The 13,850-nt window shown below is 40.1% G+C and overlaps 1 protein-coding gene and 3 long non-coding RNA genes across 10 annotated transcripts in view; 3 read left to right on the forward strand and 1 right to left on the reverse strand.

Moving 5' to 3' along the window:
* The first annotated feature begins 634 nt into the window (after positions 1 to 634).
* On the forward strand, positions 635 to 2,184 carry LOC147185941 (uncharacterized). Its single transcript, XR_015099154.1, has 4 exons — positions 635 to 818; positions 1,198 to 1,275; positions 1,651 to 1,728; positions 2,107 to 2,184. It is a non-coding gene; the product is annotated as an uncharacterized LOC147185941 (long non-coding RNA).
* A 372-nt stretch (positions 2,185 to 2,556) lies between these two features.
* On the forward strand, positions 2,557 to 3,492 carry LOC147185942 (uncharacterized). Its single transcript, XR_015099218.1, has 3 exons — positions 2,557 to 2,637; positions 3,013 to 3,090; positions 3,469 to 3,492. It is a non-coding gene; the product is annotated as an uncharacterized LOC147185942 (long non-coding RNA).
* Positions 3,493 to 5,754: 2,262 nt separating this feature from the next.
* Positions 5,755 to 7,659, forward strand: LOC147185943 (uncharacterized). Of its 2 annotated transcripts, XR_015099414.1 has the most exons (4): positions 5,755 to 5,820; positions 6,270 to 6,359; positions 6,619 to 7,426; positions 7,497 to 7,659. It is a non-coding gene; the product is annotated as an uncharacterized LOC147185943 (long non-coding RNA). The 2 variants fall into 2 exon arrangements; XR_015099413.1 differs by lacking the exon at positions 5,755 to 5,820 and having other exon boundaries at positions 6,250 to 6,359.
* Positions 7,660 to 11,069: 3,410 nt separating this feature from the next.
* The window catches only part of sox5 (SRY-box transcription factor 5), a 74,364-nt gene continuing 71,583 nt past the window's right edge, over positions 11,070 to 13,850 (reverse strand). For all 6 annotated transcript variants that reach the window (XM_086102975.1, XM_086102974.1, XM_086102978.1 and 3 more), the window contains exon 15: positions 11,070 to 13,813. In XM_086102975.1, coding sequence (XP_085959101.1) covers positions 13,501 to 13,813 — 313 coding nt within the window. In that variant the 3' untranslated portion in view covers positions 11,070 to 13,500. The remainder of the gene's footprint in view (positions 13,814 to 13,850) is intronic.

Consider the following 13,850-nt stretch of genomic DNA (forward strand, 5'->3'; position numbering starts at 1 on the left):
TGATTTCAGTCGTCATGTCCTCATATTTCTTTAGACCTGAAAAACCTGAGTGTGTTTCAGGTGACATGACTTGTCTTAACCTAACTCTGGAGAGGTTGTGTCTGAATGTCCCCATATTGCTGTTCCACAGAGCTGAACAGTGTTAACTTTCTATAGTGTGGTACATTGATCCCAAACTCTCCTGTGAGCAATGTTCAATGAGAAATAATGTTTATTCATTTCTTAACTGGTCAGAATGAAGAATGCTGAATATTTTGACACCGTAATGTTGTTATGTTGCAGATACCAAGTGACGGGATCCTGACTGAACCTTCTGGAGACCAAGAAGGAAGTGAGAGATCCACTTCATCCTTACAACAGGTTACTACGTTTTATCATTATATACCAGTTTTGAGTTTACAGCTTTTTTTTGATAAACGCAGGAGAAGTTATAAATCAGAAACGTGGACTCTCCATGATTTCAGTCGTCATGTCCTCATATTTCTTTAGACCTGAAAAACCTGAGTGTGTTTCAGGTGACATGACTTTTGTCTTAATCTAACTCTGGAGAGCCTGTGTTCGAATGTCCCCATATTGCTGTTCCACAGAACTGAACAGTGTTAACTTTCTATAGTGTGGTATATTAATCCCAAACCCTCCTGTGAGCGATGTTCAATGAAAAACAATGTTTATTCATTTATTAACTAATCAGGATGAATAAATTAGAATATTTCTGACACTGCACTGTTGCTATGTTGCAGACACCAGGTGTTCGGATCCCGATGAAACCTTCTGAAGATCAAGAAAGGATTGGGAGATCCACTTCATCCTTACAACAGGTCATTGCATTTTATCATTATATACCAGTTTTGAGTTTACAGCTTTCTTTGACAAACAAAGGAGAAGTTATAAATCAGAAACATGGACTCTCCATGATTTCAGTCGTCATGTCCTCACATTTCTTTAGACCTGAAAAACCTCAGTGTGTTTCGGGTGACATGACTTTTGTCTGGACCTAACTCTGGAGAACCTGTGTTCAAATGTCCCCATATTGCTGTTCCACAGAGCTGAACAGTGTTAGTTTTCTATAGTGTGGTATATTAATCCCAAACCCTCCTGTGAGCGATGTTCAATGAAAAACAATGTTTATTAATTTATTAACTAATTAGGATGAATAAATTTGAATATTTCTGACACTGCAATGTTGCTTTGTTGCAGACACCAGGTGTTCGGATCCTGATGAAACCTTCTGAAGATCAAGAAAAGAGTGGAAGATTCACTTCATCCTTACAACAGGTCATTGCATTTTATCAGTGTATACCAGTTTTGAGTTTACAGCTTTCTTTGACAAACACAGGAGAAGTTATAAATCAGAAACATGGACTCTCCATGATTTCAGTCGTCATGTCCTCATATTTCTTTAGACCTGAAAAACCTGAGTGTGTTTCAGGTGACATGACTTTTGTCTTAACCTAACTCTGGAGAGCCTGTTTTAGAATGTCCCCATATTGCTGTTCCACGGAACTGAACAGTGTTAACTTTCTATAGTGTGGTATATTAATCCCAAACTCTCCTGTGAGCAATGTTCAATGAGAAATAATGTTTATTCATTTCTTAACTGGTCAGAATGAAGAATGCTGAATATTTTGACACCGTAATGTTATGTTGCAGACGCCAAGTGACAGGTACCTGACTGAACCCTCTGGAGACCAAGAATGGAATGAGAGATCCACTTCTTCCTTACAACAGGTTACTACTTCTTATCATGATATACTAGGTTTGAGTTTTCAGCTTTCTTTGACAAACACAGGAGAAGTTATAAATCAGAAACATGGACTCGCCATGATTTCAGTCGTCATGTCCTCATATTTCTTTAGACCTGAAAAACCTGAGTGTGTTTCAGGTGACATGACTTTTGTCTTAACCTAACTCTGGAGAGCCTGTTTTAGAATGTCCCCATATTGCTGTTCCGCGGAACTGAACAGTGTTAACTTTCTATAGTGTGGTATATTAATCCCAAACTCTCCTGTGAGCAATGTTCAATGAGAAATAATGTTTATTCATTTCTTAACTGGTCAGAATGAAGAATGCTGAATATTTTGACACCGTAATGTTGTTATGTTGCAGACACCAAGTGACAGGTACCTGACTGAACCCTCTGGAGACCAAGAATGGAATGAGAGATCCACTTCATCCTTACAACAGGTTACTACTTCTTATCATGATATACTAGGTTTGAGTTTTCAGCTTTCTTTGACAAACACAGCAGAAGTTATAAATCAGAAACATGGACTCTCCATGATTTCAGTCGTCATGTCCTCATATTTCTTTAGACCTGAAAAACCTGAGTGTGTTTCAGGTGACATGACTTTTGTCTTAACCTAACTCTGGAGAGCCTGTGTTTGAATGTCCCCATATTGCTGTTCCACAGAACTGAACAGTGTTAACTTTCTACAGTGTGGTATATTAATCCCAAACTCTCCTGTGAGCAATGTTCAATGAGAAATAATGTTTATTCATTTCTTAACTGGTCAGAATGAAGAATGCTGAATATTTTGACACCGTAATGTTATGTTGCAGACGCCAAGTGACAGGTACCTGACTGAACCCTCTGGAGACCAAGAATGGAATGAGAGATCCACTTCTTCCTTACAACAGGTTACTACTTCTTATCATGATATACTAGGTTTGAGTTTTCAGCTTTCTTTGACAAACACAGGAGAAGTTATAAATCAGAAACATGGACTCGCCATGATTTCAGTCGTCATGTCCTCATATTTCTTTAGACCTGAAAAACCTGAGTGTGTTTCAGGTGACATGACTTTTGTCTTAACCTAACTCTGGAGAGCCTGTTTTAGAATGTCCCCATATTGCTGTTCCGCGGAACTGAACAGTGTTAACTTTCTATAGTGTGGTATATTAATCCCAAACTCTCCTGTGAGCAATGTTCAATGAGAAATAATGTTTATTCATTTCTTAACTGGTCAGAATGAAGAATGCTGAATATTTTGACACCGTAATGTTATGTTGCAGACGCCAAGTGACAGGTACCTGACTGAACCCTCTGGAGACCAAGAATGGAATGAGAGATCCACTTCTTCCTTACAACAGGTTACTACTTCTTATCATGATATACTAGGTTTGAGTTTTCAGCTTTCTTTGACAAACACAGGAGAAGTTATAAATCAGAAACATGGACTCGCCATGATTTCAGTCGTCATGTCCTCATATTTCTTTAGACCTGAAAAACCTGAGTGTGTTTCAGGTGACATGACTTTTGTCTTAACCTAACTCTGAAGAGCCTGTGTTTGAATGTCCCCATATTGCTGTTCCACAGAACTGAACAGTGTTAACTTTCTACAGTGTGGTATATTAATCCCAAACTCTCCTGTGAGCTATGTTCAATGAGAGATAATGTTTATTCATTTCTTAACTGGTCAGAATGAAGAATGCTGAATATTTTGACACCGTAATGTTGTTATGTTGCAGACACCAAGTGACAGGTACCTGACTGAACCCTCTGGAGACCAAGAATGGAATGAGAGATCCACTTCATCCTTACAACAGGTTACTACTTCTTATCATGATATACTAGGTTTGAGTTTTCAGCTTTCTTTGACAAACACAGCAGAAGTTATAAATCAGAAACATGGACTCTCCATGATTTCAGTCGTCATGTCCTCATATTTCTTTAGACCTGAAAAACCTGAGTGTGTTTCAGGTGACATGACTTTTGTCTTAACCTAACTCTGGAGAGCCTGTGTTTGAATGTCCCCATATTGCTGTTCCACAGAACTGATCAGTGTTAACTTTCTACAGTGTGGTATATTAATCCCAAACTCTCCTGTGAGCAATGTTCAATGAGAAATAATGTTTATTCATTTCTTAACTGGTCAGAATGAAGAATGCTGAATATTTTGACACCGTAATGTTATGTTGCAGACGCCAAGTGACAGGTACCTGACTGAACCCTCTGGAGACCAAGAATGGAATGAGAGATCCACTTCTTCCTTACAACAGGTTACTACTTCTTATCATGATATACTAGGTTTGAGTTTTCAGCTTTCTTTGACAAACACAGGAGAAGTTATAAATCAGAAACATGGACTCGCCATGATTTCAGTCGTCATGTCCTCATATTTCTTTAGACCTGAAAAACCTGAGTGTGTTTCAGGTGACATGACTTTTGTCTTAACCTAACTCTGGAGAGCCTGTTTTAGAATGTCCCCATATTGCTGTTCCGCGGAACTGAACAGTGTTAACTTTCTATAGTGTGGTATATTAATCCCAAACTCTCCTGTGAGCAATGTTCAATGAGAAATAATGTTTATTCATTTCTTAACTGGTCAGAATGAAGAATGCTGAATATTTTGACACCGTAATGTTATGTTGCAGACGCCAAGTGACAGGTACCTGACTGAACCCTCTGGAGACCAAGAATGGAATGAGAGATCCACTTCTTCCTTACAACAGGTTACTACTTCTTATCATGATATACTAGGTTTGAGTTTTCAGCTTTCTTTGACAAACACAGGAGAAGTTATAAATCAGAAACATGGACTCGCCATGATTTCAGTCGTCATGTCCTCATATTTCTTTAGACCTGAAAAACCTGAGTGTGTTTCAGGTGACATGACTTTTGTCTTAACCTAACTCTGAAGAGCCTGTGTTTGAATGTCCCCATATTGCTGTTCCACAGAACTGAACAGTGTTAACTTTCTACAGTGTGGTATATTAATCCCAAACTCTCCTGTGAGCTATGTTCAATGAGAGATAATGTTTATTCATTTCTTAACTGGTCAGAATGAAGAATGCTGAATATTTTGACACCGTAATGTTGTTATGTTGCAGACACCAAGTGACAGGTACCTGACTGAACCCTCTGGAGACCAAGAATGGAATGAGAGATCCACTTCATCCTTACAACAGGTTACTACTTCTTATCATGATATACTAGGTTTGAGTTTTCAGCTTTCTTTGACAAACACAGCAGAAGTTATAAATCAGAAACATGGACTCTCCATGATTTCAGTCGTCATGTCCTCATATTTCTTTAGACCTGAAAAACCTGAGTGTGTTTCAGGTGACATGACTTTTGTCTTAACCTAACTCTGGAGAGGTTGTGTCTGAATGTCCCCATATTGCTGTTCCACAGAGCTGAACAGTGTTAACTTTCTACAGTGTGGTATATTAATCCCAAACTCTCCTGTGAGCTATGTTCAATGAGAAATAATGTTTATTCATTTCTTAATTGGTCAGAATGAAGAATGCTGAATATTTTGACACCGTAATGTTGTTATGTTGCAGATACCAAGTGACGGGATCCTGACTGAACCTTCTGGAGACCAAGAAGGGAGTGAGAGATCCGCTTCATCCTTACAACAGGTTACTACGTCTTATCATTATATACCAGTTTTGAGTTTACAGCTTTCTTTGACAAACGCAGGAGAAGTTATAAATCAGAAACGTGGCCTCTCCATGATTTCAGTCGTCATGTCCTCATATTTCTTTAGACCTGAAAAACCTGAGTGTGTTTCAGGTGACATGACTTTTGTCTTAACCTAACTCTGGAGAGGTTGTGTCTGAATGTCCCCGTATTGCTGTTCCACAGAGCTGAACAGTGTTAACTTTCTATAGTGTGGTACATTAATCCCAAACTCTCCTGTGAGCAATGTTCAATGAGAAATAATGTTTATTCATTTCTTAACTGGTCAGAATGAAGAATGCTGAATATTTTGACACCGTAATGTTGTTATGTTGCAGATACCAAGTGACGGGATCCTGACTGAACCTTCTGGACACCAAGAAGGGAGTGAGAGATCCACTTCATCCTTACAACAGGTTACTACGTTTTATCATTATATACGAGTTTTGAGTTTACAGCTTTCTTTGACAAACGCAGGAGAAGTTATAAATCAGAAACATGGCCTCTCCATGATTTCAGTCGTCATATCCTCATATTTCTTTAGACCTGAAAAACCTGAGTGTGTTTCAGGTGACATGACTTTTGTCTTAACCTAACTCTGGAGAGCCTGTGTTCGAATGTCCCCATATTGCTGTTCCACAGAACTGAACGGTGTTAACTTTCTACAGTGTGGTATATTAATCCCAAAACCTCCTCTGAGCGATGTTCAATGAGAAATAATGTTTATTCATTTATTAACTGGTCAGAACGAAGAATGCTGAATATTTTGATGTTGTTTAAATATCATTTTTAAAACATCTAACATTCTGTGTTTACCCTGAAACAAAAGCATTTTGTCCTGTCTGTTTTTTTTTAACCCAACCAGATGAAGTAACCACGAGCGATGACGATTTGAGCAAAGAAACCAATGCTGACCGTAATCAAGAAAAAGCGATTCTCACTTACACAGAAAATGGTAATGTCCTCAAGTTATGACATAAAACAGAGTAAATTGGTGCCTGATAATCTCAGTCTTTATGCACAACTATGTATGAATTAGAAACAATTTACTACAGTATTTGAAAATGGTGTTGAAAGATGCAAAATGTGCAGGTTGAAAACACATTAGGCCTCGACAGCCGAAAGAAAATTGAGAAATTAGGAGACGATTTGGCACATATAAGAAAGCAATGGTGAAAAGCCACATTCAACTATTTTTGTATAATTTTTCAAAGGCTCAAGCTCTGACACTTCTGGGAACCCAAGCCATGCATATGCGCCATCTACATCGGACAACATGGAAGGCACTTCTGCTTCAACCACCTTTGACAACACTGACGACAGTTTTGTCGCAACCCTGGAAAACATTTCTGCTCCAACCCAGTTAGAGAACGTGGACGACACTTCCTTCTCAATCACACGGGACAACAAAAACACCAGTTAAAGTTAAACAAAAATGGCAAAAATTAACATATCTTAATTGAAGTTGAAGTACTTTTGATGAACAAAAAGTCAAAGTGCTCCAATGACAAGCAAGGTTAAAGAGCATTTTTTTCAAAATTCTCATTATTTCCTGGAATATCTTATTTTGCATTTTTAACATTTGCAATGCCATTTTTAATAAATAATGCCTTCTTTTACAGGTGGGAATAAGAGACGTACGTGGACAGATGATGAAGTGAAGGCTGTTGAGAGACATATGTTTGATTTCATAACAAGCCATAACGTTCCAGGTAAAACGAGCTGTGAGTCCTGTCTCCACGCAGAGCTAGTAGCTCTGAAAGACAGAGACTGGGTGTCCATCAAAAACTACATCCACAACAGGATAACTGCATTAAAAAGGGAAATGAATAGATAGTCCATTGAAATGCGAGCACGCCTGGGTACATTTCAGTTCAAGTTAACTATAGCAATAGCAATGGTGCATTTAGGGTGGGATGGTCAATTACGGATTTCATATTTGTTGTTGAATACTGTATTTCACATTTATTGTTTCATGAGCTTCAAGAGCAAATTGGAAAATCCTTGGAGATGTACGAACATGTAAAGTATACTGTATATCAGGCATGTCCCGATCTGGGCCGGGAGGGCAACTGTCGTGCCTGTTTTCCAGCTCTCGCGGCTGCATCACACCTGATTCAGATGATCAGTTCAACAGTCAGCTCTGATGCAGCATTAGAACATCCTGGGAGAGCTGGAAAACAAAAAGACAGCGGCCCTCGAGGACCGACTTTGGACACCCCTGCTGTATATAAACGTACGTGCAATATACAAACTTCTCACAAAAGATAGGCTTATTAGGTTTGAGGTGATATTTCAGAAAAACCCTCAAACATTTGAATTCATCCTATTTCAAGAATTTCAATACTTTTTGAAAAGTTGCTTTTGTCTAACAGGTAGCTAAAGAAGAAGTTGCTACACACATGGCACAATATATGGCCACATTTATTAAAAATTCTTCATCACAGTATTCACATTTTGACATAATCTTCTTCAGTTCAAACAACCCTCATCTATTGCACTGCCTTGTGTCATGGAGAGGAGGTGGCATGTTTTCTGTGTTCATAATTTCATATTTGTCAGCAATTAAAAAATAAGAAAGTGGACTGACCACATATTTAACTGTCTCTTCTTCTTCACAGCTTAGTTTTACTGTCTTGTATTATTACCATGAATATCAACGACTGTTTGGCACATTCGCCTCATAGTTCAGCAATTGATAGTTTGAATCTGGGCTTCCTTCCTTTGTAGAGTTCTCCCCGTGCCCGAGCATGACAATTGGACACATGTGCCTAACATATACTGTTGGTATGTAACAGGAGTCAATCTAAAAATTACACACTTTACTCTTAGCTGGTCTTCATAAGTCATATATACTTGAAAATGATGTGTATCTAGGGGGCTCAAAATTCACAAAAACATGAAATGGCAGTGTGTTTGAGGTGACTGTCTCCATAATACACAAAAACCAGTCAATGTCCTCATATGTAGTAGTTTTGTCATAAATCAAAAAAAAATTACGTCCTAGCCAAAATCTGAATAGATGGGTGTCTTCCTGATTTTTTTTCATGGTTACCATATTTTTTTGGAGCCTGTAGGACCACGGGAAAGGCATGTACCCATATGTCGGGTGAACAAACGGACGTCCTGAAAATGCACCAAAACACGTATATGTGTGTGTGTGTGGGAGGGGGGGGGGGTTGTGAAGATATGCTAATGAGCAAAAATCATCTCCCTCCGAGTGTTTTCAACTGTGCATTCTGCAAAAAGTATTATTTATTTTAGGGGAGGACAGGGGGTTGATTGGCGAGCATATGGACACAAATGAGGAGGACATGATTTTCACGAGCGTGCTGAGTGAGGTTGTGTGTTTTTCAACCCGTGCAAAGTGGGACCATCAATTAAAGATTTTACTTTACTTTTTTTTTTTTTTTTTAACCTATAGGACACTCTCTTGCTGAGCGTGTGCGTAAGTGTGCGACTCAACCTCTCGTCTGCCTCGGGTTTAATGAGGGTTGTCGGGTTGCGAACTGGTCTTGATGGGGCTTGCGCCGCTTCGCGAGTTTTTAAAGAGGTGATTGAAATGTTGCCGTCGAGTGTAGGAGAAGGTGAAAAAACGTGACTCAGCCGTCTTGTTACCTCTGCGTTCCGCGTCCTCGACGCATCATTTTCCCGCACGACGCACAGTTCCAAAAATGTGCGTTTTTGGGACGCAAGGAAATTTCTCAGTCAAAACAAAAAAAAAACGACGGTACATCTTTTTTTCCAGCAACGATCACAGTTTGACAATCGCCGCCATTGTTGTTTTGATCTCGTGTTAAGTAATCTCGCGTGATGAGATTTCCGTTCTCCCGAGACGAGATTGGCGAGATCGGCCTTCACCTCGTGGCAAGCAGACGAATGACAAGTTGTGTAACGTTAAAACGAGTGTTGCGAACAGGTGTTGCGAAAGTTTATTGCGGAGATATCACAGAGGAAGCAGCTAAAATTGGATCGTTTTTTGCGATAAGTTGACTTTGAGAAAGCCTTGCATCATTGGAAGCAGAGTAAAGAGAGGAGAATTTATGAACTCAAAGACTCAACCATGGGATGAAATAAGTGTATATTGTTCTTATTTGTGTTATTATCATATGCAATTGAATAAGTAGACCATTTCAGAATTCGAAATTTGGGACTCTCTAAATGCATCATGGGACTCATACTTTTCTGATCAGCGAGTCCCTGGGACTCGCTGGGGTTAAACTGTGGAATTAGCACTGGTGACTTAAAAAAAGGTAGAATGAAGTGAAGCCGTTCAAATTAGGTTCTATATGGAAGTCCTTTCTGGACATCGGACAATGACCACCCAAAGAGAGTTGTGCCAAGCTTGTGACGTCCTACTCAAAAAGCACTGACACTGATGTTTAATATTTTACAAAAGCAATTTTGGTGACATCGCCTCCCCCAAAACTCTTTTTCAAAGGTCTTAGAGGCAGTAAGTCAAATGTTGAGTTGACTAAGTAGGAAAGCGGAAGGAAACGACTGAATTAAAAAACGAAACAAAAAAAAACATATTTGGGCATTCCAGTTCCTGCTTGACATATTTATTCTTTTTGTGAAAAACGGTGCCATTCATATGAAGCTTCACCCACCCGCCCTCTTAAAGGTCATATTATTACATATTTTTTTAGCTTAAGTTGAATTAAAGTTGATCCAGTGATCCCTAGTTTTTTTTGCGGTTTGTTTATCGCGGCCTTGGTGCATTGCGGATTATTTTCAAACATTCATAAATGTTTTTGGTTTTTTTAAGTCTGCAAAAAGTCCGCAACCGGGTCGCGAGAGGCAGCGAAAGTCAGCAAAACAACAGCGAGTCACATCGAGCAACATATCCAGTACTACATGTATATGTTTACTGTATTTTTTTTATAAATACACTAACATAACTTATACATGTTTAAATCTGTTCCTATATATATAGCATTATGTAATGTTAATTACTACAAAATGTATTTCTACGTGCATGTATACCATTAAATTTGGCCTTATAAATATTTTTTATACTCATACACATTTACATATACGGGGGGGTTGCTACTTCGCAAATCTTCGTTTATTGCGGGTGGTTTCGGTCCCCATTAACCACGATAAATGAGAGATTACTGTCGTCACTCTTTGGTAGCACAAAAGTAGCCAAACCAGTTCTATTAGTGCTAAATGCTAATCCAAATCACTAACAATAACTGTAAAATTAGCACCCATGCTAAGGCTAACACAACGTGTCTTGGCTAGTCTGGTTATCTTGTAAGTCAACATTTGTCATGCTTTTGTTAAGAATTTAAAGCTAGTTTATGGTCAACTTGTTACATACTCGGCTCTAAGTTTCATTAAAATTCTACAAGTCTTTTTGTTGTTGTTGTTGCTAATGTCTGGATTGAACAACAGTAACATTAGCACCGATGCTTGAAATGTCATTACTTCTAGACCAAGTCTGAAAAGACGTTTAAAAACGTCTTTGGGAGTGAATGAGTTAAAGGCCAGGAATGAAAACTCCTTTATAATGTGTGAAGGAGAGGTCATGTACGTCATACAAGCTAGCAAAATTGTCACCCATGCTAAAGCGAACTTGATTCGTGTCCTGGCTGGCCAGCCAATCGAATCAACCTACTGTCAAAATTCAAGGAGAAGTGATGAGGACCAACACAACAAGTTTTACCGAACACATTGCTGTCTTTATTTGAGCCTTGTCTGGCAGTAATACTGAAAAAAAGTGAACTTAGAACAGATGGTGGTGGTAGCCCACGGCTTTTTTTTCTCTTTTTTTTTTCCCCCCTCAATTTTTCGTCTTGTGTGTAAGAGTACTGCGACTCCTGTGGCATGGATAAACATCAATAAAAGAGACAGAGGAAGAGAGAGGAGAGGGGAAAAAACCCAAATGTACAATTTATATTACACTGTGTTATGAACAAAATATAAATCTATAACTCTATGTTATATTTACATAATTATCTTTCTTGATTTTTCAAGTTGAGATGGTCAGATATTTTTTTGTGTGTGTCGTCTTGAGAATTCAAACTTTGTTTTGAGCTCCACTCCACTTTGATTGTCTTAAATAATACGATCACCTTCTTCATTGTCTCAAAACGGAGGGGGGGGGGCCCGACCTTGCCAGCAGGGATGATTGACGTCCTAATGCCCCTCCCCTCTCGCCTTCCTCTCCTCTCTCCAGCATCGTGGCGTGATAATAGCTGTACAGCAAAGTCAAGTCATGAGAAGTCATGGCTCTGTGGAGCTCCAAAAAATAAAAAATAAAAAAAAAAACAACCAAAAAACAAAAGGAAAAAGAATCGAGGCTCCTGTTGGAGTTGCCGTACGCACACAGCAGAACACCATTGGTGGGGTAAACACTGCTTTCCTATGATTGAAACAAAATACTTTCACAAAATATATGTACAGGATTTAATCGAAATGTAAAAAAAAAATAAAATAAAGACAGCATAGGACTTGTTTGGTTGTCATGAATAATCTCTTAAGTGTGTGTGTGTGTGTGGATTCCAGCCAATGATGTTCCACTGCGTACCCCGGGGCTGAGCTGGTAAACATTGGGGCGAAAATCTTCACATTATACATTGAGAATAAGGATGACAAATAAATGCAATCATAATTATAACAATACAAAATATCATGTTCTTCTTTTTTTTCTTTCTTTCTTTTCTCCGACGAGACAGTCTGAGTGCTTTTCGAAATTTCCGACGGCTTGTCTTCAGCTTGTCCGAGCGGAGGATTAATACGAAACGTCGGAAAAACTCAAAAGGGAACAACCCCGCCCCCCCCAAAAAAAACAACCAAAAAAAAAAATTGTGTGGGTGGGGGGGGGGGTATTTTTATCTAATACCTACAGACTAAAATAACATCATAGAAACCCGATATAGAGAAGAAAAATAAATTATACTGTACATAACTTACTAAACATAGCTGACCGTCCTTATAATTATTGTTAATAATATTAGAATAGAGGCAGTTTAGAGAAATAATAAAAAATACAGTATTCAAATACAAAATGGAAACACTGACTGGCGGCCCGCTGAGGTCAGCAGGGGGCGGGGGAAGAAACACATAACGTGTGTGTGTGTGTGTGTGTGTGTGTGTGTGTGTGTGTGTGTGTGTGTGTGTGTGTGTGTGTGTGTGTGTGTGTGTGTGTGTGTGTGAGAGAGAGAGATGCAGTTGATAAACAGCAGTTAGTTTCTTGTCTTTTTTTTTTTGCACAAAAAAGCCCCCCCCCACCCCCATTTCACACACGCACACACACGGTTGCATGGTTAAAGCGATGTCGCACTGCTGTTCAGCTCGCGGAGGGACGGCGCAAAATGACAACGGGTGGATTGTCTGGCAAACACAGTGCTTCCTTGTCGTCGACCCCCCCCCCACCACCCCCACCCCGCCCACCCAATTATAAATAAAGCCCAAAATCAACCCCCTCGCCGTCCTTGCTCGCATAATGGGGAGTTGTGGGGAAAACTGCAAATCTCCAGGAATAGATCTCTTTCTTCTCGGGAAATGAACGCGGTGTGTTTCAGGTGCTTCAACAACAAACTGGAGGGGGGGGGGGGGGTGAGGGAAGGAAATGTCTCTTTTTCCTATTATTCTTCAAACTTAGCACAAAAAAAAAAAAACAACAAATCACATTCACAAGCCACTTATTGGCACCGTGTACCTGAGTGAGAATATTATAGAACCGAGAACAGGAAAAAAAAGAAGCTGTTTTTCTTCTTTTTTTTTTCTCTCGCTTTAAAAAGGTCCGCCGTCTTTAAAGTGTCATCTGTTTTGGCCCGTGACAGGTCCACTGTTTTGCGACTTTTCTCGTGTACAAACTGTTTAAAAGGTCGCTTTTTTTTTTTTCTTCTCTCCTGCCCCCCGCCGGAGTGACGTTCTTCAAAGTGTCGGGCTGGCTGGCTTTGTCTTCCTCCCAGATTGTGTAACAGTCAGTGTGGGTGACAGTCCTTCGCTTCAGCTGATTGGTCAGATGCTGGTATCGGGACTTTTAAATGGGAGGGGCTTTATGCTCTGCGAAGAGTCCGCGGGGGGAGGACGTAAGGACGTCAAAAGGGCGATTTTTATTTATTTTTTTGACAGGGCTCCTCCTATTGGGCGATGTGATTCTCACTGTCGCTGGCGTAGTCGGCCTCCTCGTCCTCGTAGTCAAAGTCGTCGTAGACGTCGCCGTTGCTGCCGTCCAGCCGCAGCTCCTCCTCCTTGACGCGAGGCTCGTCGCCCTTCAGGCCGCCCAGGTGCGACGAGGAGTGGAGGTGGTGCTGGTGGTGGTTGGCGTTGGGCTCGGGGCTGCTCGACATGCTCGAGTGCTCCGAGGGCATCTGGGGCGACGGCATGCCTGCCATGGAGAGGGCGCCTGGGTAGACCACGCCCGCCGACGACAGGGGCAGTTGACTCTGCTGCCTGCAAGGCACGCATGGAACACAATCAAAAAATATAT

The sequence above is a fragment of the Hippocampus guttulatus genome, chromosome 22 (genome assembly GCF_054856545.1).
Source record: "Hippocampus guttulatus isolate MCC_2025c chromosome 22, RoL_Hgut_1.0, whole genome shotgun sequence".
Lineage (NCBI taxonomy): Eukaryota > Metazoa > Chordata > Actinopteri > Syngnathiformes > Syngnathidae > Hippocampus > Hippocampus guttulatus.